This window comes from Aulonocara sp. 'chitande type north' Nkhata Bay, linkage group LG11 (assembly GCF_057382095.1).
Source record: "Aulonocara sp. 'chitande type north' Nkhata Bay isolate Kocher_YH1m ecotype deep benthic linkage group LG11, A_spYH_male_GT1.1, whole genome shotgun sequence".
Lineage (NCBI taxonomy): Eukaryota > Metazoa > Chordata > Actinopteri > Cichliformes > Cichlidae > Aulonocara > Aulonocara sp. 'chitande type north' Nkhata Bay.
In genome coordinates this window covers 16941837-16964990 of record NC_141354.1, presented here as the reverse complement: position 1 = coordinate 16964990, position 23154 = coordinate 16941837, and the positions used below count along the sequence as shown (strand labels likewise).

At 37.6% G+C, this 23154-nt stretch overlaps 1 protein-coding gene across 2 annotated transcripts; it reads right to left on the bottom strand.

Annotated features, from left to right (window-relative positions):
• Positions 1-604: 604 nt before the first annotated feature.
• On the bottom strand, positions 605-22933 carry LOC147318730 (doublecortin domain-containing protein 2-like). Of its 2 annotated transcripts, none has more exons than XM_086310812.1 (9): positions 22170-22933; positions 21254-21308; positions 17430-17506; positions 17055-17189; positions 16282-16424; positions 15241-15296; positions 14641-14818; positions 4745-4815; positions 605-3394 (listed from the first exon to the last, which is right to left on the bottom strand). In XM_086310812.1, the coding sequence occupies exons 1-9, from the start codon at positions 22454-22456 to the stop codon at positions 2690-2692; spliced, it is 1707 nt and encodes a 568-aa protein (XP_086166938.1). In that variant the 5' UTR covers positions 22457-22933; the 3' UTR covers positions 605-2689. The 2 variants fall into 2 exon arrangements, with proteins under 2 accessions (XP_086166938.1, XP_086166937.1); XM_086310811.1 differs by having other exon boundaries at positions 606-3394; positions 15241-15295; positions 16275-16424; positions 22170-22932.
• Positions 22934-23154: the final 221 nt, after the last annotated feature.

The window sequence follows — 23154 nt, the reverse complement described above, 5'->3', positions numbered from 1 at the left end:
TCTCGTTCTTCCTCCTCCCTCTCAGCCAGGTTCCTTATCTCTCTTGGGATGGTGACTCACAAACACATCGACTGCATGAATCCCAATTTGAACAGCTGCGGGGATGAGCGGGCAGTGGGGCCATCATACATACTGAATTAGATCAGAGTTCATATTTCCTGCCTGCAGCTGGTGGTTTATAGTGGATTTATGGAACTTTGTTTCAGGAAAAAAATGACAAATTAAAATCACTGAATGAGAGTGAGAAGAGTGGCTCTCCAAAAATATCACTTTTCTTCCTGTCAGGATGAAAGCAGCTAAAGACCAAAGTGCAGTTTCACTAAGACAGACTGAAGATCTAGATCTAATGCATCATGAGACATTAGTTATAGTAGGTCTCTAAGTCCATATTAGTCCATCTAAGTCTTCATAACAACAACATAATGACCTATGCCTAGAGTTTTAAGGGTTTTAAGAATGTTCTGTTTGGAAAATTCAACCAAGAGCGTCCCATAAAAAGTTGGGACGCTGTAAATAAAAACAGAATCTGATGACTTGAAAATCTCATAAACCGATATTTTATTCACCAAAGAGAAAAGAAAACATAGTTGTTTTACTATTTCAGGAAAAATTGTATTTTGAGTTTGGCAGCAACACATCTCAAAAAGTTGTGATGGGGTTGGAAATATAAATGCTACTGAAAAAGAAACAGCAGGAGGAACATTTTGCAACTAAGTAGGTTAACTGGCAACAGGTCAGTAAAATGACTGAGCATTTTACAGAGGCAGTGACAAATTGTCCAATTTGTAAAAAAAAACATCTGAATAATGTCCCTGAATGTAAAATTGCAAAGACTTTAAATATCACATCTACTACACAGAGTCTGGTGAAATCTCTGTGCGGAAGGGACAGGAATGTGATATTTGAGACCTCAGGCAGCACTGCATTAAAAACAGGATGGATTCTGCATGGGCTCAGGAAAACTTCCAGAACGTGTTGGTGATCCACAGAAAAATCTACATCTGTGAACATGATCCACATACACTGAGTCAAAGTGGAAAGCTGTTCCACCATGAAAAGAATTGAAATTTGAGATTCTTTTTGAAAAGCATGGACATCACATCCTCCAGAGTATAGAGGAGAGGGACCATCCAGGTTGTTACTGATACTTAGTTACAAAGCCTATATCACTGATGGTGTGGAGGTGCATTAGTGCCCATGCTTCTATGCAGATGGAATCTTTTTCAGATTGTATAAGACACTAAACTGCATACTGCATCTACTACAACAAGGCCTTCTAATAGAAAAGTCCAGGTGCTAAACATTTGGCCCATCATGAAAAGAAAAGTGAGGAAAGTAGGACTGAAAACTACTGAGCAGTTGGAATCCTGACCTTTTTTTTTCTTCTTCTTTTGCAAAATAGTTTTCTCAGTTTAAATATTTGATATCATTCTATGTTCTAAAGTGAATGAAAAATGGGCTTATGGGACATTAAAACGTTTAAATCTCTTGTATTTACATTTTACACGTACATCTCAACTCTTGTGGAATGGAGAGTGTAGTTCCATCTCAGTGAACTTTTAAAAAAAGCTTTACGCCTGCTGTGAAATTAATTTCCAATATCATACATCATCATCACTTTTTTAAATGATTTTATTTTTACTATTCCATTGACTAATGCATTTCATCACTGAAGTATCAGTTACAGAAGACCAAAAAAAACTGTCTTTTTTTCCCTCAGTTTAATTTTTCTGGAAGCAGATGGACATTGGCATAGCAGCAACATTACAAAATAATATGACATGAAACTGCCTTTAAAAATTAGACATTGAAAATATGGTTCAGTGACAGAAATCAACATTAGGCGTAACAGTAAGGTTCTGGGCCTCCACTTGTACTTGTAGACTGGGAATAATTCTGTAAGTCTCTGGAACTGCATTACAGGGATGAAACATCATTGTTATAAAAGATGTTGACTAGTGTGATGTGTTGATCCTGCCGTTAGAGGGGACTAAAAATATAATGGACAAAAATCTTGCACGAGTGTTCTGGTATGTTAAATTTATATGATGCACATCACTTTGATGCTAACTGAATCATTCAGTGACAACTTTAGCCCTACAGATGGAAGCACTCATTTAGGAAGAAGATCTGAATTTTTTATAAATTAGCTTACCATTCAAAAACAAACAATAATATATGTCTCGTTAAATACATTTGTATGAGTTTCTATGAGAGGCATAACCATTCTTTCGAAAAATTTCAAAGGATATTATTATATTATCATTTCTCTGCATCACTCACAACAGTGCTCACAGACAGTGTGTAAAGAAACAATAAAGCAACCTATTAGTTAAGAACATTTTTAATGCAAAAATAAGAATATATATGGATTTTATATGTGTATTCTGTTTCAAACATGAAAGTTATAAAGTTTTGATCCATATGGTGTTTCTGTAGTTTAGCAGACAACCATTTAAAGATTTAGGTTACATGCTCAGCATTGCAAAACTGCTTTTATATTGCTTTGTTTTCTATAAATTTCTATAAATTTTCATCTGTCACTTTCATTATATAAATAGATTTTGTAATTTCATATTTTCAGTATAAAGGACTTGGTGTTTTTTCCTATCCTTTAAATTTTTCACTTTCGTCTTGCCTCTCTTGATCACCATCTTCCCCTGTGTGTGCACTCGGCATCTTTGCTGGTTCATTTTTTCTCATCTGTGTTGAGCTCTGCTTCACCTTCTACCTCATTATCTTCTCCACTGACCTCAGCATTCACCTTGCTCTCTTCTTCTTCACCTGACTCTTTGGTAGTGCCCTCTTTTGTTTCGTTTTCATCCTCTTCTTGATTACTGTTGCCTCTGCTACTTCTACTGCTATCGTTCTCTTTAGTCTCGTTATCTGACTGAGTCGTCTCTGGATCGTTGCCGTTTCCCGTCTTTTTCTGTTCCTCCACTGTGTCTACATCATTAGTGTGATCCGTAGTGCTTTTTTCCACCTCAGTGTGGTCTTTATCTTCCTTCTCATCTTCCACAATTTTCCTCCTTTCACCTTGAGAAGACATATTGTTTCCATCCTCAGTCTCCTTACTGTCTAGAGCCTTATCACTGCTAGATCCATACTCTTCACCATTAAACACCTTCTTATTCTTTTCTGGATCCTCCTTCTTTTCCTCCACTTTCTTCTCATTTTCTGCTATGTCTTCTCCTTTTCCATCTTTTTGTCCATCGATTTCTGTTTTTCCTCCACCTCCCCCCTCTTTTTCACCGTTTGTCTCCTGGTTATTCATCTTGTTTTCACTGCTAGGTAAATCACCTTCTTCTCTGCCATTTTCAGTGGCAACCTCCTCTTTTTCTTCTGGCTTTTCAACATTCTCCTCTGTTTCATTTGTATCAGTAGCATCAAGTTTCTGTAATGCAGTATAACCACAGAAGCAATTAATATCTCTAAATATTTTAACAGATGCAGTATGTTGAATTCTTTCTGTGATTTACACTGTTCTGTTGATGCTATGGTTCGTTGGTGCTATCTGCCTCTGTACACCCGCACAGTAGATTTTAAATCAAACATCAAGAAACGATAAACAGCAATCAATTATTGCCATACTGTAACTGTTTAGGAATTACAGTCATTTTTATACATAGTTTTTAGACGCCTGAAGTAATTGAACAGTTAACTGACAAGCGGTTTCATGCCCAGGTGAAACCAGTCCGTCCCCTCATAATCTTATCAAAAAATTAAGCAGAAAAAGATCTGGAGATGAATCCAAGTATTTGGTATCTTTTCCCCCGAATTCTCAATGTGATGTCCCAAAGACATGAAAAAAACAAAAACCTATGAGACCTATGCACTGGCCAGCTCAGCAAAACCAAAAGGACTGGAACACCATCGTTTGTTGGTTACGAAAAAAGCCTTCACGACTTCTAGACCAGTCAAGAAAACTATCAAGGAGCTTAGTCTAAAATGAAGAGATGCTTTCATAAATGGAAAGAGAAGGTGCAAATCAGTGGTTCCACTGAAGAATGGGAAGAACATAGCAAATATCTAAAAGAGCCTACACAGTTCTGGAACAACGTTTTCATCTGTTCTTTGGTCAGATGAAATCAAGAATCATGGAAAGGAGCATGGAGAAGAAAAGGAATAGCCCATGTTCCGAAGCATACCACATCATCTGTCAGACATGATGGACATATGGGAATGTATGGCTACTGAAACCAGGTCACTAGTGTTTATTTATGATGTGAATGACAAAGTAGCAGGATAAACTGTGAAGTGTACAGGGTTGTACTCTCTGCTCCGATTCAGCCAAATGCTGCAAAACTGATCAGACAGTGCTTCACAGTGCAAACTGCAAAAGCAACCCAAGAATATGTCAAGACAAAAAAAAATCTGATATTTTTCAATGGCCAAGTGAGTCACCTGACCCCAATCAAATAAAGCATGTTTTTCAGTTAACTGAAGAAAAAGCAGAGAGACCCACAAACAAGCAACTACTGAATGTGGCTGGAGTAAAAACCTGCCACCTCAAGAAGGAGGAAGAACAGCATTTGGTGATGTCCATGGGTTCTAGAGACTTCAGGCTGTCAGTCAGGTAGACTAGACTACCACCACTGACTTTCATTATTAGTATTAAGAACAATCCTATTTAAAAATGCTTTGTTTAATAACTTGTGAGTCTGAAAATGAGGGATTATGTATAAAAATGACTGTAAATATATATGTAAAATAAAAAGAGCGAGTGAGTAGTGTATGTTTATACCGCTTCAGGTCCATTGTCTTCTAGTTTTTGGCAATCAGCATTTCCTTCATCAAACTTCTGTTCCAGTTCATCTAGAAAAACAGACAATATTAGCTCTGCATGCAAAATCAGAAGCTCATTTTACAGAGAGGTATTTGATTCCTTAAAGTACCGAAAAAAAACAAGTTAAAGCATGTTTTCCAGTTGTGTTCCATCCTAATGTGCAATATTGAATACTGAAAAGGCTTGTTGTGGCCAGTACAACATAAAGGAAAGGTAAATAAAGAGTGTCCTACTATCCTGGTATAGATGCAGTAGACTTAACTGGACTCATTCAGAAAAAAACATGTAAAATACAGTAAAATAATAATAATTGACAATGTTAATGAATACATGTTAAAAAAAAAAAAAAAAAAAAAAAAAAGCAGATGTCACACCTGTAAAAACTTGCCCTCAAATCTTGTCATTCTTTGGGCATAAAAGAGCCAAAGTGTTCCTTTATGTGCCCACTGCTCATCTTTTCAAGACCCTGAAACCAAAATTTTCACACTCACTGCAAATTAATTCATTTTACAAACCCAAAAAATCTGTCCCATAAATATGGGTGCTTTTATTCGTCCTTCAGTCGAAGTCTTGTTGAAATTATTCAGCTTTTATTCAGCAGATGTTGCCAAATTTGAATACATGCAGCACAAGAGTGACACCTGCTGGTCTAAAGGAAAAGCACCCAAGATAATTTGTTGCAAGTAAACAACTTTCCCTAGACAATGGCAAGTGTGCAGGAGAGAGCCAGTAAACATTTTATAAGCTCATTTAGTGATCTAAATTTTACACTGAATGTTTAACATTGTCTTCATCTTTATTATCACCACTGCAGTAATCATCCTAATCATAACCACAGGCATGCAAAGTAGATGGTTTTCTCCTTTAACCATTGCTTTTGTATGATATCACAAAACAAATATGATGACCCATGATAATCATCCAACAGACTAGAGGCCTGTAGAAGAAATCCTCCAGTTCCCCCCCGAGGAAACACAAACAACTGTAAAGTGAGACTGGGAGTCCAGGAATTTAAATGAAGACATCGTACTACAACTCCAAACAAGCTCAGCTCAGCAAGGCAGTTCTGTTGGAGTGTGAAAATGGATACGGGGCTTTTCTATTTTCATGTGAGCATGTGCATCAAAGACCTTGGAGTAATTAACCCTAAACATAAGAGGAAGACAAGTATACGCTCTGATAAACAACATAATTACACACTTGTTTTGAAACATTGGATGAGACTGAAATTTCTAATCAGGAATGAAAAAAAGAACAGTGCAATTAATATCTTTAATATTAGTTTTCCTTTCTACACATACCGGTTAAGGAAGAAAAATGACTCCGGTAGAGATTAGAAGAGTTTATGGAGACATTTAATGCATTTCAAATGCAAAACTGATTGAAGTTTAGCCATGGTGGGAGATGAAACGTTATGGTAATAATAACAGACCTCTTTAAGAATATTTTATGGAAATCACCCCGCATTCATTAGGAGTGAGGGCCAAGCGATTCAGTGTAAGCAGTAAGCAGAGGAGGAGCTGCTATGACTCTAAACATCTTAACATGATTTAAGGATGAGGAACAGGCTCATGAAAATGCTAAATCAAATTAAATATGATATTTAGAATCTCCCCCTTCTTTCTCATTCCAGTATATCCGGAGAGTCTGGCTTTGCAAATGGTTGGACTGCTTTATGTATGTGTGTGCAACTGAGTGTAAAATGTGTCTGACTTTTCCTTTCATAATCAGGCAAACACACACACACACACTCCCTCCTCCACAAGGCATAAGCAGACAGAGCACACCCACATTTCAGATGATGTGCTGCATCCATTAGTAAGAAGTAAAATTGCATGCAACTGCAAGCAGATATAATTACTCATATAAACGACTCTTGCTGGCATTATCTTGGAAGGTAAAGTTACAGATGATTGTCGCTCCAGAGAAATGCAATAAAACACAACTCAAGATGAAGTGATAGGCTGGATAGATTGCACATGTGCACACACAAATACAGTCTGCTTTTAGCGATGCAGGGTTTTTTTGCTGATCTAAATCCTGAAATGCATTGTTAAAAAGTTGCCAAAGGACATTTCACCAAATTCAAGTCTTAGCACAGTAGCAAAGCAGGTATTTTATCATTTTGCCTACCAGATGTAAAGGATTGCTGAAATCATGTGATGTTCTTAGAAGGTGTAGTGAAGAGGTTAATACAGAACTTAATAATCAAACATGAGCAAAGAGATGCATTCTACAAGAATGTTTCAAAGATTTTCCACTCCTTCAGGAAGCACTTTAAAGTCCAATAAACTTCTCCACAGGACATTTTTAACCACTATTGCAAAGGAATCTGTGAGTGAGTGGTATAATCTACACTGTTCTTTTTGTTGTTCTGCAAATTTGCAAATTATTCTCTAATTTGTGTTGGGACTTTTTAGAAAACCATTAACCCAGGTAAAACTCTTCTTTACCTTGTTTTTTTTAACCAAATCTTCCTTACAGAAAAAATAACTACTGTGCTCTGTCTAGTATCTGTGGATACTAGGTAGGATAGACATTTGTTATTGCAACATTTTCAGTGCTGATGATCACCAGGCATAATAACCTCTGACAGGGTGACACTTGCAGTAGGTTGTAACTCAGAGCAAAACAAATCACTGCTTTACACAGTAAAGCCAGTTTCTGCTGATCCCTTATTCACAAGGGGGTCACTCTGCATGTTTGATTTAGCAAGATGCCCTTCCTGACACAACCCTCGAGGGACTCGTGTCTCCTCTCAGGATCAAGCTGGAGCGCTTTTGTTAAGCGAGTGTGTAAACTACTACACTGTGGATGCACCACACTACATCACACACATGTGTGCTTTTATTTATTTATTTGCTTGGCCTCCACAAGCCTGGTCTACTTTAGCATTAACTGTACTGCAGCTAATAAATTCTCAAGTCTTGAAATTCTACTTAATGGACCTGAATCACTTCACACATCACTCCTTGTATTTCACTGGACAGTACAGTAAATTGCATATTTACACCCAGATGATTTAATCCACTCAGCCTGTACCTGAGTTATAGTTGGGTGTAAAACAACATGCACAGTGATTTGGAATGCTGCCACTCTGCATGTGCGCTCCGGTCACTGACCAGGGTCCTGTTAAAACATGCAATGACTGTATGGCTACATGGGAGACCCAGCTGCTGCTGGCTTTACATAAATCTGAAACACAGAAAAGCTGAACAGCTGAGAATAAAAATGGTTGACTGGTCTAACTCTTTCATTCTGTGATACCACAATAACATGACTTGATACTTATAATGCTAATGATTTGTAAATGAAGATTTGGTGACTCACATGTCACTTACTCCAAATCAACCCTAAGGACTTTACTCATAAAGACAGCTGGAATCTCCCTTTGTTGGTATTATTAGAATGGTAAGATCCACCAGTTTCGGAGCTTAACTCAGTACAATGGATCACTATCTTGGCATTTGTTGCCATCGCTAAATATTATTGTTATATAATGGAAGTGCAAAACCTTGCCATGTCCTTTTAAAAGATATGGTATATTGAAATGTCTAGCATTAAGAATAGACACAAGCTGTCTACACTGTGGCATTAAGTATTTCTTATGTATAGCCTTTATCTTTGAGATTTGTTTCCAAGATACATCTGGAAAAAAAAATGCCATGCACTTTTGTGTAGAAAATTCCTCATATGCTCTGTGCTTAGATAGCTTTGACATTAAATCAAAGAAAACCTTTGCTTAACAATGTTGCAACCAGACAGCCAAAGTAATATTTATAAAGGTCACAGCTTCTGTTACATGTTTAAATAATTCATGGAGCTTTTTCCCCTGCACTGTTCTCAAAGTTGCCTGAAATCTTGCCATTGACCGTTTTCATTAAACAAAGGTTTTAATCTGAATGAATGTCTAAGTGCAATATGAACACATATTAAAATCTGATTTCTTTTCCTTTCTACATAACTGAAAAAAACATGAGAGCATGACCATTTTATTCCAAGTTCAAGTACTTATGCTGTTGAGTTGTAATCATCAAATCTAAGAAAACACTGAACGCAATTCCTTTCTCTAATAATTCAAGCACTGATAGTCTTCTGTATATTTATTTAATTACTAATTGATTTATATCTTTTCTGATAGTTGTTCATGTTCTCTTTATCCTCTAAACTACATTATATGGACTAAAACTAGAAGAAAAGAAAGAAAAACACATTTTAAAATGCATCGTTGATGCCATTTGCTTGCATTCCTAAACCTCTCTTTAACAAATAATATAAACTTTAGATGGCCAAATGAAGAGAAATGCTAAAAAAAAGACAAGCCTGAAAAGTAGAGATTGAACCTGATAGACATGAGGAATATTTGTGTCAATAAGAGTGTCACACATCACCTTAACACATCACCATCACAGCCGGTGCTGTTGTATGTCACAGCCAAAACACTTGTTAACAGATGAATGTGGCAGATTAGTACAGCTTCCCTGCTCTTTAATCCAGTAATCCTGCATCAATGGGTCATGAAGAACCCTTTTCTGCTGTAGTGAAAAGGAAGGAGATGAAAGGAATAGAAGAATCCACGAAGAACAGACAAGCATGGCGGTGATGTCGGAAATTTGACATATGAGCGTGTGCACAAATGCACATAAAAACAGACATGTGTGCGCACACACACACAGCACACGTTGTCAGAACTTAGCAAATGAAAAAAAAAAAAAGTGGTGCCATCATTCATCCCTCACTGCTTAGCCTCTTTTTTGACACAGGCACACGATTTGAGATGCACACTCTCTTTGTGTACATGTCTCCTGCCTCCTAACACTGGGTTGAACCCTATTTCACTCTGACAAGCATTATAGATACATATGCTAACAGGGCTAATTCCCCCCAGCAGAATCACATTTTATGACACCAGAGGCTGAGGTTTGATCTGGTTGGTTGGCTTGTGCATACGCAAAGGCATGCAGAGACAAGCATAATCACACAAACACACATGCACACAAGCTCACTCACTCATGTCCAGCAATTTTTATTTCTCTCACATTCAACTTTCAAATAATACAAAGAATGGTTTTTGTTCCCTTTCTTATTTAAAACTGACTTCAAATCAAAGCCCTTTTGAGAAAATGTATGCTGTACATCCTTCATAAAACATACTTAAATACAACAGAAATTCAACTGGCTTCTGCTACCTTCAAAAAGATAAAGTACAAGAAAAGAAGGGAGCCATGCTATTCAGACATGAAGGTTCTGTGTAAAGTGAATGCCCTTGAAGTATTAATGTAAGTGCAGAAATCATGTGTGTGAAATTCAACATCTCTAGATTTATATTTTTAAATAAAAGGCATGATGAACCATGTTGGAATATTGGCTGCTCTGTAAGTAAATAGAAGTAGAACTAGAAAGCCCATTTTTAGCTAAGCTGATGCATTTTTTTTTTACCCTATTTCTGAGGGTTTCAAGCTGCAAAGAATCCAGATTTTCCACAAATTTTCCTGTAGTAACTTCCTATAGTAACTAACTACAAAGTGGAAAACAATGTTTGGCTTCCACTTCTAATCATTATTTGTACTGTAGCTTGCATTACATCCACTATTTATTGCATTGTGTGCTATTATTTCTTCCTACAAGAAAAAGCATCCTGGATTAAAAGTATTCCACAAATTTAATCACACAAAAAGTTCTTTAGGGAACAAAATAAACCTGACCCTTTAATTAGTGTCTCATCCACCCCCCACCAACAGTGTTAATGTAATAAGTAGGCATGTACACAGCCTGTAAAAGTTCAGATAATCAGTAGAACCCTGCTCTGCCTTTACCTTTCCTCTCTCTCCTCTTGTGCATACCTTTTTATCAGTAATTTCTTCTTGAAGTACAAGGCTCTTTTGTTGATTTTCAGAGCAGCAATTTGGCGCCAGCGAGGGGCCCAGGCAACTAAAAATCTGCTTTGATGACTCTAAATGGAGAGATTATCCAAATGAAAGGCAATTATCCAAACCCCACCCATCCCTCTACCCGTTAATATCTCTCTGAGCGTTTTTTTTTATTCCATCCAGTACTCATGCTTCATCATCCCTTGGTTATTCATCAAATTCACTGTTTGATTCCACCTGTTTTCCCTTTTCCTCCCTTCTCCACCTCCATAATGTTCTACTCACTTCATCATCTCAGCTTTTTATTCCCTCTTCTCTCCTTCTTTATCCCCAATCACCTGTCTAAACACATCCTTTTCTCCTTTTTCGGTTACGCTTTTCTTTGTCTCCCCTTTTGGTTCTGCTGCATTCCCCTTCTTTTCCCAGGAGAGCCATTAACTGAATTGGCCACAGAGGCCATTTAAGAAAGAGAACACTGATAAACATCCCATTTCTATTTTGAGGCTAGCAACAACTGCTAATTGCTTCCATTCAAGCTGTTTTTGAAAGAAAAGGCTAACACTGACTAAATTGGACCAATAAGTTTAAAAGAATAATAAAGACCAAACCAACAAGCCATGTGTCTTTCTGGTTAAGTCTTTTAACCCACAGATACTGGTTATGTTTCATGCCTTCACAGTATAGTCTGGGTTAATTCCCCTCATATTAAGTGTGTTTTGAACTACAGGTCAATTTAGAATGTCTAAATAGCATCTCTGAAATTAACAATAATGTTAATAATCCTTAATTAATGTTTCAGAGAGCAGGAAGAATGTATCGTTTAGGCTACTGGATGGTATCTACCATCACACAGTAGCATGCCCTGTTTTACTCAACACATGAAAACATAACAAATATAATGAATTTAAACATATTTTATCAAAAGCGGAAATCACGAGAACATTCTGGAACTGTTGGGAGTTGTTATGCCTAACCACTAAAACCTTACGTATGTGGCATTTTCACATATGCTTCCCACATACTACATAACTGCATGATGCTTGATTTAAATATCCTCCTCTTTATATTTTATGACTTGAGAAAGGAAATCCCAGAAATACGACACAACAGGTTCTGGTGCAAAAATCTTTGAGCTCCCACCTCTTCCAAACAATCTTATCACTGCACTCTCAATGCCAAGAGTACTTTTTTAATGCCAAAACCCAGATGGCACTGGCATAAGACATTAGCAAATTTGACCTTAAGTCTCTTGGCTGGCTGGGAATACTTTGGTGAATATTGATATATATCCAAAATCAATTGCAATTGTATGGGTCAAATTTGACCCTGAACAGCCTCAGGGTACAACAATTTATATTATACAATACAATTTTTAAATACATCTTGTGTATTTTGGGTCACTTTATAAAAAGTCTTAAAATCCAGGTCAAAAGCATGACATTTAGGGTACGTTTTCTGCTGTCAAATGTCAAAAAAGGCTACATTTGACCTGAACAGGATGCAAGGGTTAAGCTGGGTCTCTTTGTTATATTAAGGTCAAATTCATGTCATTCATTCCAAGTTTGCTGCATGAGATGTCACACCTCCTCTCCCTTCTCTCTGCTCTCACTCAGCATTGTGTTCCCTAATGAAACAGCAAAGGTAAAGGCTTTACAATAGACGGTGAGTAACGGGGACTGGTGAACACACACACATAGACACACGCACTCAAAAACTAAACTCCATGTTGTAAACACAGTGAGTGCACTGCAGAGGGAGAATCTCCGGTTACAGGGTCACTCGGTCTCGTTTGTCTTTTTTTCCCGCTGTCATCGGCTTGCTTGTCCTTACAGTCTCATCCCTCATTCCAAAGCCATCTTTGACAAATACATTTATAATGAATTGATGCTTTTATAATCATATAATATCTTTTGTCTTGGTTCCAATGTTCCAACACATCAGAGATCTGAAGTGTGGGTTTCATGCTTTGTACTTTCCACAGCCTCTGCCAGTCTGGCAACCTTTTGGCTGTGTTCCTTTTGGCACCAGAGCGGGGTGTATTTACCTCATGCCCGGCCAGGGCAGGATTTCCCAAAGGGAAAATAACACCAAACACCTCTGTGCTGCTTACAATCACCATAAAAGGTGATATGAATACTGTGTTCCTGTTGCAAAGCCAAATACTAACACAACACTGAATTTAACCTACCTAAGATGGTAGGCTAAAGGGACATTTTTATTGTTGTTGTCGTTGTTGTGTAAGCCAGTATTTGTTCATGTTTCATTTGAGAACCAAAAAAACAAAACAAAACAAAAAAAAAAGCAATAAATAAAAAGAATAAAGATGTCTTTGGGAATTAAATATACTGCTTAGAGTGAAATCAGGACCATGGACAGAGACAAACACTCCGTCTTTCTATGAAACCAAACAAATAAGGAAAATATTGTGTCTCACTAACATGAAAGGACTAAGAAAGCATTGTACAGGTCAAACGGTGAGGACTGCATGAGAAAGTGAAATGTCCTCAAAGCCATTTAAAGATGTCTTATGTCAGATTTTGTTTTCTGAGATGTCTGTCTGTTAATGTAATTTTTGCTCAATGTCATCCAAGGGGACCAACAATGCAGTATGCTTTTCTGTGCCTATAATATGACGTGCCACACAATCTGATACAGGCAATTTTGAGGGTGACATTACAGGCTGCAAATGCAGACATGAACATACCAACACAGAGAACACACACACACACACACACACACACACACACACACACACACACACACACACACACACGTTCCTCAGTTCTCTCGTTTGATGCAAAAAGCCACCTCCTCTGAACCACAGTCACAAATTCTCCATGCTCTTTTGGGGGTTCTGCTGTCAAATCCCCTGCCAGAGAGCCAACAGGCAAAATCTATTAAGAGCCACAACATGACGTAATGTGGTTCATACCACAGAATCAGTTATAACAAGGTCAGCAGCAGTCTGCAGAAGATTTGCTTCCCTTTGACTTTAAAACTGATAATCATAAAGACAATGGATGAATGGATAGATGGATGAATAATAATAATAATGAGATTAAGAGTCCCAGAGCAGCAAAACCTCCTAATTTCCAAAAAAAAAAAAAAAAAAAAGGATGGCAGGTGCCAAACTTTCTGTAGGACATTATTATATACGTATCACAAGAAGATGACGTAATGTGTTTGTTGTAATAAAGGTTAATGTCATCATGTTAGACCTACTTTTAATATTTCATGGCAAATATTTTGCAGAGCAACAGTGCCACTGTGTGGACATTTATGAATGCAGCAGGTTACATAAGATTCCAGTGACAAAGCATTACATCATATTTTTGTGTATGTTAAACTCTCAGCAGCACATAAACACCACTTGTGAAACATGGGATGGCAAATTCTTAAAGAAGTAGATTATTCTGATACCTTCCACTTGCACACATCTACCATACTCTATAGATGAAAAATGAATACAGAAAGTGGTGATGATGATGACAGAATCACAGGAGCATGAGTGTTGCTAACTATTGGTTATTGGGTATATTATTATCCATGAACTAAACTATTTTAGTTCTTGGGTAATAATATGTCAAACAAACTTTGATTAGATTCCTTTTGTATGATTTTCCTTCACTAGCTCATTTTTATTAAAATGTGACTTTTTTGACGGTGTTGAAACAAGTAAATACTACTGATTATAACTCTATGTTTAAATATATATTACAAACAAACTACTTAAGGATATAATTACAAATGCAAGCCCCAGAATAATATGAGCAAGAGCATGTCACTGCTATATTGTTTATCCAGTGTAGTCAAAGTAACCCTTAAATATAAACCTATACTATATACAGTAGCAATGCTTTCCTTTCTTTGACTTCGGGATGAATACAGCCCCGCTGAGCTTAATAGCCACCATGAAAACAAACAGGTGTAGATATTAAAATTTCACTTCTATTCACGGTGATCTTTTTCGTGTTTTTGCATTACCATTGTCAGATGCACCAGGAGTCAAGCTCTGTCTGCTCTTAATCTTCTTTAAGGAGAGCAGTCTGGCCTGAGAAATCTCTCTTACAATGGAGGACAGGTGTTCCTTGTTGTGGCTTGGAGGCGAGGCCTTAGGAGACTCTCCATCTCCACTGTCACTGCTCTGGACCATCGACTTACCCTGCAGAAAGTAGCAGTCAGATTTAGTTAGTAAGAAACTTCTCATAATCATGATGATGGAGAGTAAAAAAAGACTTACATCTTGGGTTTGCTGCATCAGTTTATCCAAAGGTGGGATTTTGAAATGAACCATAACGTTTTGTTTTTTTTAGAAACATGACTAAATATTTTATATTCACAATGAAATACAATTCTGCAAGTCCACTTGATCCTAAATTTAATTCAGGCTTAAAATTTAGGACTGGGGAGTCTAGACCACCATGTTTTTACATCATTATTTGCTAGCCATCCCTAAATAATTAAACCAGCAGAATTTTTCAGAGAAAATCTTTTCTCTGTGCTTTGCATGTTAAAGAATCCTGGAAAAGTTTTGGATTATAAAATATAAATAAATAACAGCTCACAAAATATTGGACTACTGACATTTTCACTCTGTTTTGAGAACCTGTAGATGGGCGGCAAAGAATAAGATTTCATTCTGTGAAAAAAAGAAAACAGACAAAAAGTGTTGACATATATATTTGATACTGCAAAAATGATTAACAAATATTGACTTACATACATGAAACCCATACATAAAGGATTGAAGTGTAATACATTTGAACATGACATGTGCAGGTATATTTAGTGTGTACGTGTGTGTGCATGTACATGTCTATGCATAGGAATAGTAGTGGTAGAAAAGTTATTTTAAGCTATATAGTTTATGTCTTGCATATTTCCACAACCATATCCATAATCATATACTGTGTATGCTACCATTGTATATAGTGCATTATCTTACTTCTTTTTTATTTGTTTGTATTTTTTGTATTTTCCTTCTGATATCTGTACTTGAGCTGAGGTAACGCAAAAATCTCCCCATCGTGGAATCAATAAAGTCTTGTCTTATCTTATCGTAAATAACATCTGTTCACAAACTTCCTAATATCTGTTTGTTTTTTAGTCTGTCTATAATTAAGCTCTTCATAGTTGTGTGTACGTGCCTATAATATCTATCTGTAATCATAATCATTTCAAACAGAACACCTTCATACAGATGGAACATGCGTGAGGATTGTAGTTTTCAAGGGAATTAAAAGCAGCTTTGTAGCCCTAAAGGAGTAATTAGTTGCCCCAGTGGAAAAGATCTAAACACAAACTGTACGGTTTCCAAAAAGCATCCCTGGTCACCATAGTATTCTATTTTTAAAGTTCCACAGCTCTTCATGAATGACTCAAGACTACACATAGTGATGGATATTAACGGTGTTCATGACTCACTGCTATTCGTGTGCAATTCTATTGTAGAAATGCTTGTGTTTATTTTTAATGCAGGCTAAATCAAATGCAAAATTTCAAACCTAATGACATCATTTTGCAGATCTTAGATGTGTGACAGTTTGGTAAATGTCAAGTCTTCATTTTTGTTTTTAAATCAAGCACTCAGTGTTAAGATAAAGTGTTACTTTCTTTACCCTCTGACTCGCCTCGTCCCTCTGGGTTTGGTGAAGAGCAGATCACTGTAAGGAAGCTTCTTAAACTTTTCTCTTCCCACAGCCACATAAAGCTGACCACTCTCTAGCTGATTCCCCTCAGTCACCTGTTGGCCTTCATAGGTAAAGAGACTAGAACACACAAAGAGAATCAAAAGCCTTATTGTTTACATCATGTGCTGGCTCCATGTGATCGTTTATTGAGCTGGTTGAAAAATGAAGCATACCGACTTTTGTTGTGCCAGTAGAATGTATGTTTCATATAGTGTCAGAGCAGATAGACTACCAGTTAAAAGTTTAGACACAGCTTCACATTTAATGGTTTTTCTTTATTTTTCTGACTATTTACATTATAGATTCACACTGAAGGCATCAACACTATGAATGAACACATATGGAATTGTATAGTAAACAAAAAAGTTAAATAACTCAAAACATGTTTTATATTTTAAATTCTTATATTTGGTGTCTTTAGCATATGCCTACAATATAACTGAATGAGAAGGTGTGTCCAAATTTTTGACTGGTAGTGTATATTTTTACTTAACAAAAGAAAATCCATTTTAGCATCGGTAGTAAATACATTTTGAGATCAAAAATCAAATCAAAATTCAATAATGCAAATATATGAAATTGGGAATAATGTGCTGTAACGGAAGTGCATGTGTTGAAAGTCTGATGCAAATTAGTTTATATAATAAAGTTTGCAAAGAAATGCAGTACATTTATGCAGTTTTTTGTTTTTTGAAATTGTCCACCTACCTTCTAACTCCCCCGAGGACTCTTAAACCCATCTTCTCTGTAATCATTTCTAGTATCTTGTCAAACTGGCCCAGTATCCTCTGGTGGACCAACAGCCTCACTGCGGAGTTCAATATATCACCATTTGCCACCACACTATGGAAGGGAAATGCACAGTTAAAAAAAAAAAAAGGCAGAACTTTGGTGCAAACTGCTTCAGTTTCCATTGTCAAGTCCAGTTTTTCTTACACTACCTATCTACTACATCTACTTCTTTTCTATGTCCAAATTGGTCATATATTTATATTGTGTATTTAATCCAAAATAATGGGACAATTTAAGAAGATTTTTTCCCAAAGTGAAGTTAAAAACTTGAAAAATGAAAATTCAGCTTACAATATGGTGCATGGCTCCTTGATGGGTTTCAGGAATCGAGCTGACACAATGAATCTATTTGGTGGAAATGGTTTAATCTAAAAAAAAAGAGAAAAAAAGAAACAGTCAAAAAGTGTCAATAAGTCTATATCAAACATACAGCTGTTAATTAAATTTATCTGGAAGAAAAAACCTATTAGTGCAGTTTTTAATAATGCATTAAGCTGAATGAGTAATGTTGATGTTTTGTGATAACAGGACTAAGTTAAAAGCTTGTTGGTGAATCACCTTGTCCACATGGGATCTGGAGGCTCAAAACAACAGACCTGTATAAACTTTAGGGACTTTGCAGACCAATGCTCATACTGTAGTCCAAACAGAATGGGCACTTTACTAACCCTTCATCCTAAATACTGGATACAAAAGACTCATCAGGGTTAATAATAGCATGCAAGCTCTAGAGTCAAAACTAGCAACAACAGTTTGACAGTAATTAAATGGCTTTGTAAAATCATTTTAACCATACAGGGAGTGCAGAATTATTAGGCAAATGAGTATTTTGTCCACATCATCCTCTTTATGCATGTTGTCTTACTCCAAGCTGTATAGGCTCGAAAGCCTACTACCAATTAAGCATATTAGGTGATGTGCATCTCTGTAATGAGAAGGGGTGTGGTCTAATGACATCAACACCGTATATCAGGTGTGCATAATTATTAGGCAACGTCCTTTCCTTTGGCAAAATGGGTCAAAAGAAGGACTTGACAGGCTCAGAAAAGTCAAAAATAGTGAGATATCTTGCAGAGGGATGCAGCAGTCTCAAAATTGCAAAGCTTCTGAAGCGTGATCATCGAACAATCAAGCGTTTCATTCAAAATAGTCAACAGGGTCGCAAGAAACGTGTGGAAAAACCAAGGCGCAAAATAACTGCCCATGAACTGAGAAAAGTCAAGCGTGCAGCTGCCAAGATGCCACTTGCCACCAGTTTGGCCATATTTCAGAGCTGCAACATCACTGGAGTGCCCAAAAGCACAAGGTGTGCAATACTCAGAGACATGGCCAAGGTAAGAAAGGCTGAAAGACGACCACCACTGAACAAGACACACAAGCTGAAACGTCAAGACTGGGCCAAGAAATATCTCAAGACTGATTTTTCTAAGGTTTTATGGACTGATGAAATGAGAGTGAGTCTTGATGGGCCAGATGGATGGGCCCGTGGTTGGATTGGTAAAGGGCAGAGAGCTCCAGTCCGACTCAGACGCCAGCAAGGTGGAGGTGGAGTACTGGTTTGGGCTGGTATCATCAAAGATGAGCTTGTGGGGCCTTTTCGGGTTGAGGATGGAGTCAAGCTCAACTCCCAGTCCTACTGCCAGTTTCTGGAAGACACATTCTTCAAGCAGTGGTACAGGAAGAAGTCTGCATCCTTCAAGAAAAACATGATTTTCATGCAGGACAATGCTCCATCACACGCGTCCAAGTACTCCACAGCGTGGCTGGCAAGAAAGGGTATAAAAGAAGAAAAACTAATGACATGGCCACCTTGTTCACCTGATCTGAACCCCATTGAGAACCTGTGGTCCATCATCAAATGTGAGATTTACAAGGAGGGAAAACAGTACACCTCTCTGAACAGTGTCTGGGAGGCTGTGGTTGCTGCTGCACGCAATGTTGATGGTGAACAGATCAAAACACTAATCCATGGATGGCAGGCTTTTGAGTGTCCTTGCAAAGAAAGGTGGCTATATTGGTCGCTGATTTGTTTTTGTTTTGTTTTTGAATGTCAGAAATGTATATTTGTGAATGTGGAGATGTTATATTGGTGTCACTGGTAAAAATAAATAATTGAAATGGGTATACATTTGTTTTTTTGTTAAGTTGCCTAATAATTATGCACAGTAATAGTCACCTGCACACACAGATATCCCCCTAAAATAGCTAAAACTAAAAACAAACTAAAAACTACTTCCAAAAACATTCAGCTTTGATATTAATGAGTTTTTTGGGTTCATTGAGAACATGGTTGTTGTTCAATAATAAAATTATTCCTCAAAAATACAACTTGCCTAATAATTATGCACTCCCTGTATTTTTAGTACACGAAAGTACAAAATAAAGAAAGAGCAACATCAAAGCTTTTACTTATAAAGAAAATCCGCTATTGTCCACACTAAAATCATCCGTGATGTCCATGACAGCAAAAGAATGAGCTCCCCTGTGATGTGAGGCTGCAGAGAGTAAGCTCTGCAGGTTTTGTCCCACAACACCTGTAACCTACTGTGAGACTTGCATCCTAGGGGAGAATGGGATGAGGGAGGAGTTGTATTAAAAGTCTTCTGGTGTGTGTGAGTGCAACCTGGCAACTGAGGTGTGAAGGTCAGAAGTAAAATTAAAAAATCTTAGATAAATAAAGGGCGGTGCATGTTCAGTGGTACACCAGTTTTCAACAACAAGCCAACTGCACACTGCACACCGGGAGAAAATGCTACAACATACTACAGAGAGAGGCTTTGGAAACCACAGAAGATGATAAAACACCACAATCAAAAATCCTGAAATCTGCTGTTTGCTAGAGAATAGAATTATTTTTATTTATTTTATGTTTTTTGTTAGACCTAGCTAACCAATCCAAATCAGGAAGAAACCAAGCAAGGCAAGGCATGCATCAGTCTCTAGGGACATCGCACAAGTTTTTATTATCTATCGATTTGTTTATCAGTATCTGATCTTTCATTCTATAGTGGGCAAAAAGTCCCCACGGCTCGTTTTAGCGTCCTTGTACATAGTCCACTTGGCAGAAAAAAAAACAAAACAAAGGAAACTCCTTGTTCTTTCAGTGCATCATTTAAATGGAACCTCTGCCACATCACACACCTACTCAGTTATATCTTGAGTGTGCACTCGCTAGATACCAGTGAAGTAAACAACAATTAACAAGGTCATCTATAATGAAAGTTCTTGCAGCGGGTGATGAGACATAATCAAGAGCACGTTCTCTTTGAACGATAAACACGTTACAGTCAAGAGGAGCAGATGATGACAGCTAGTGTCTTTAAAGTTGTGGTCATAAGTTAAAAAAATAATTTTAAAAATGGGCTGCACACTTTTTAGAATACCCTGACAAAATTTGGAGTGCCCCATTATTTGCTCTGACAGCAATTAGCATGTCAAATTCTGCACCTCTTTATTTTCTGACATCTTGTCCATAATGCAAATGAAGTCAGCAAAATTTGTTATTTTGGGTTCTACTAGACCATTCTGTGCTTTCGCCAGGATACATTTTATATTAGTTTAAAAAAAAAAATAAGGAGGTCATGAACCTGTGGGCTACCTGACTTTAAGCTCCTTTGGCTCTGACTTCATTGATGCATTAAAGATGTATTAAAAGGAGGGATGATTATGATCCATAAATCAATAATGCATGGAAACTGAGACGACAACACAGTGATTCCTCACAGAGAACAATTAGGGGGAATGCTAAACATAACACCTTTCTTCAAGGATCTTCATAAAATCTTTATGCTGTGAGTGTTCCCAAATATATTTTTCATTTTGAAGCAGTTTTGGATGTTAAAAACTGGACATAACAACTTTGTAGTTGAAATGTAGCCACTTCAACACACTAAAGTGTCTGAAACTAAATCTAATGCAACCTGTGGACTTGATGTAGTAAGAGAGCATTTGAGGAGTCTAGCTGGATTATTGGAACTGTAAATTATATAAACCATCTCTTCTAATTGCTAGTTTAAAGCCAGCTATAAAAAAAAATCCTGGGAATTCCAGGCTGTTAACACTGTTACCCTATAACAGCGTGGATCTTACTGACTTTTGAAGCCGCTTTGCCATACCTGCATTGGAACGGTCTGCATCATTTTCTTCTTCCTGGAGCCAATCTGTAGATAACTAAAAACAAGAGATAACGTGACGTAAAGGTTAGGTTTCCTGTTCTGTAAGGTATTCTGCACCCCACACATGCAGAATAACGTTTTCAGCAGTTAGCAAATTCTCATCCCTAACTGCTGAAAGCTGTACCAAGAGTTAAACAACTAGAATTTAGCCACTTGTCGCATAAAGTCAATTACCAAATGTGCAGCTTTTTACTGCACAAAATTTAATAAGTTGTTATACAGAGAGTGTTAATTTCAATTGTTCCTGCATCATCACAGCTGATATTCCAAACATTTTTATCTGAATATTTAAAGAAAATAAATCTGCATTCACTTTCTCTGGTTTTTACTGTAAAAATAAAGGAGGATGGAGACAGTATGCAATCTTTTTGCATCTGGGATACATTAACTTCCCCTCTGCTGCTTCTCCATTGCATTCTATGAATAAGTGGCTGCTCAAATCTCATTATCTGCTGCATGAGGCCACTTATTTTTAGGCTAGGGCAGAGTACACTTCTCTACAGTGCTGATCTCATTTATCACTGCCGTGAGTCAGCACTGGTGCAAAACTTTAAAGCCACGACTCAGCTCCGTGTCTGACAATTGGCTCGATTTGCGTACATATATATTTGCTAATGTCAGCTACAATGATTATGAAACAGTAGGGATATTTCAAAAGAAATTTGCATGAGTCTCGATTAACAATGATTGCTAAGGGCCAGCTTTCCTTGAATGCATCCGCAACTGGTAGATGGTTTATTCCTGGTCATCTACAGCTGTATGCATCTAATGCTTATTGACGTCTGTATAATGACACAGCGTGAAAGCCTTATAAAAGTAGGCTAGCTTATTTGCCTAAACCACAATTTATGCTTACTCTAGCTTTTTGAATTTTTCCCTCCCAGCAGCGACGTACTGCTCCCCGCTCCTCAGGCTCTCCAAGCAGTCAACTTTATGACCTCCTCTCGGTGTGTAAATGTTTCTCACGGCTCCAAACGGGGCTTGTATGCCGCCCGTCACCTCTCTTAGCAAGGTTTCAAAGTTGCACATCCTCTTTTGGTTTATCACTATCCGCCGAGCATCGTAGTATGGATCGCCGTTTCGAAACATGAAAACGTTCTTCACCACGGGTTGAGAGAGAAAGTTTGGCCTCTCCGAACTCATCTTTGTGCGTAAAAGCGGGCGGAGAGGAAAAAAAACACGTTACAACAAACTCACGGTTCAGAGGTACGGGCCATTATAACGTCATTAGAGCTGTTCCATTCTCGTCAAATGTTCTGGGTTGAGTAAAAATGGGTAATGGAGGCAAATCTTCAACCAGCAGACTGGACAGAGAAAAATCCAGAGGAGGAAAAAACTGCTTTCTGCACTTAAGAAAGTTGCTGATTAAAAGTATGATGGAGCGTATAAAAGTGCTGACGTTTCCCTGCGTTACAAATGTCAGCTGTCTGCAGAATTCCCGCTCCTCTGCACAGGAGTGTACAGCGTGTGCACCGCTATAAACCGCAGGTGATGGTAAAAAGCCCAGCGAGTCTAAGTAGTTCCCTACTCTATGTAGACTGGGTATCATGGGAGCTCAACTGTTGGGATGTATCTATGGGAACAAGCCGTCGTCCCCTGGCCGATTAGAAGGGACCTTGCACAGCCATAATCACCAGGTAGTCAATCATTAGCTGATGAGATGGAGACCTAAGTGTTCAAATGCGCCCCGTCAGTGTGTGGGGTAAGATAACAGCATAGGCCCAAAGAAGTCCGTGATCAGAGAAAAATAATAATAATAAAAAAAAAATTGTAACCAAATACTCCTGGTGGGCAGGTGAGAACGTTAATGAGGCACCATGAGACCAGGTCGAAGCCGGGTT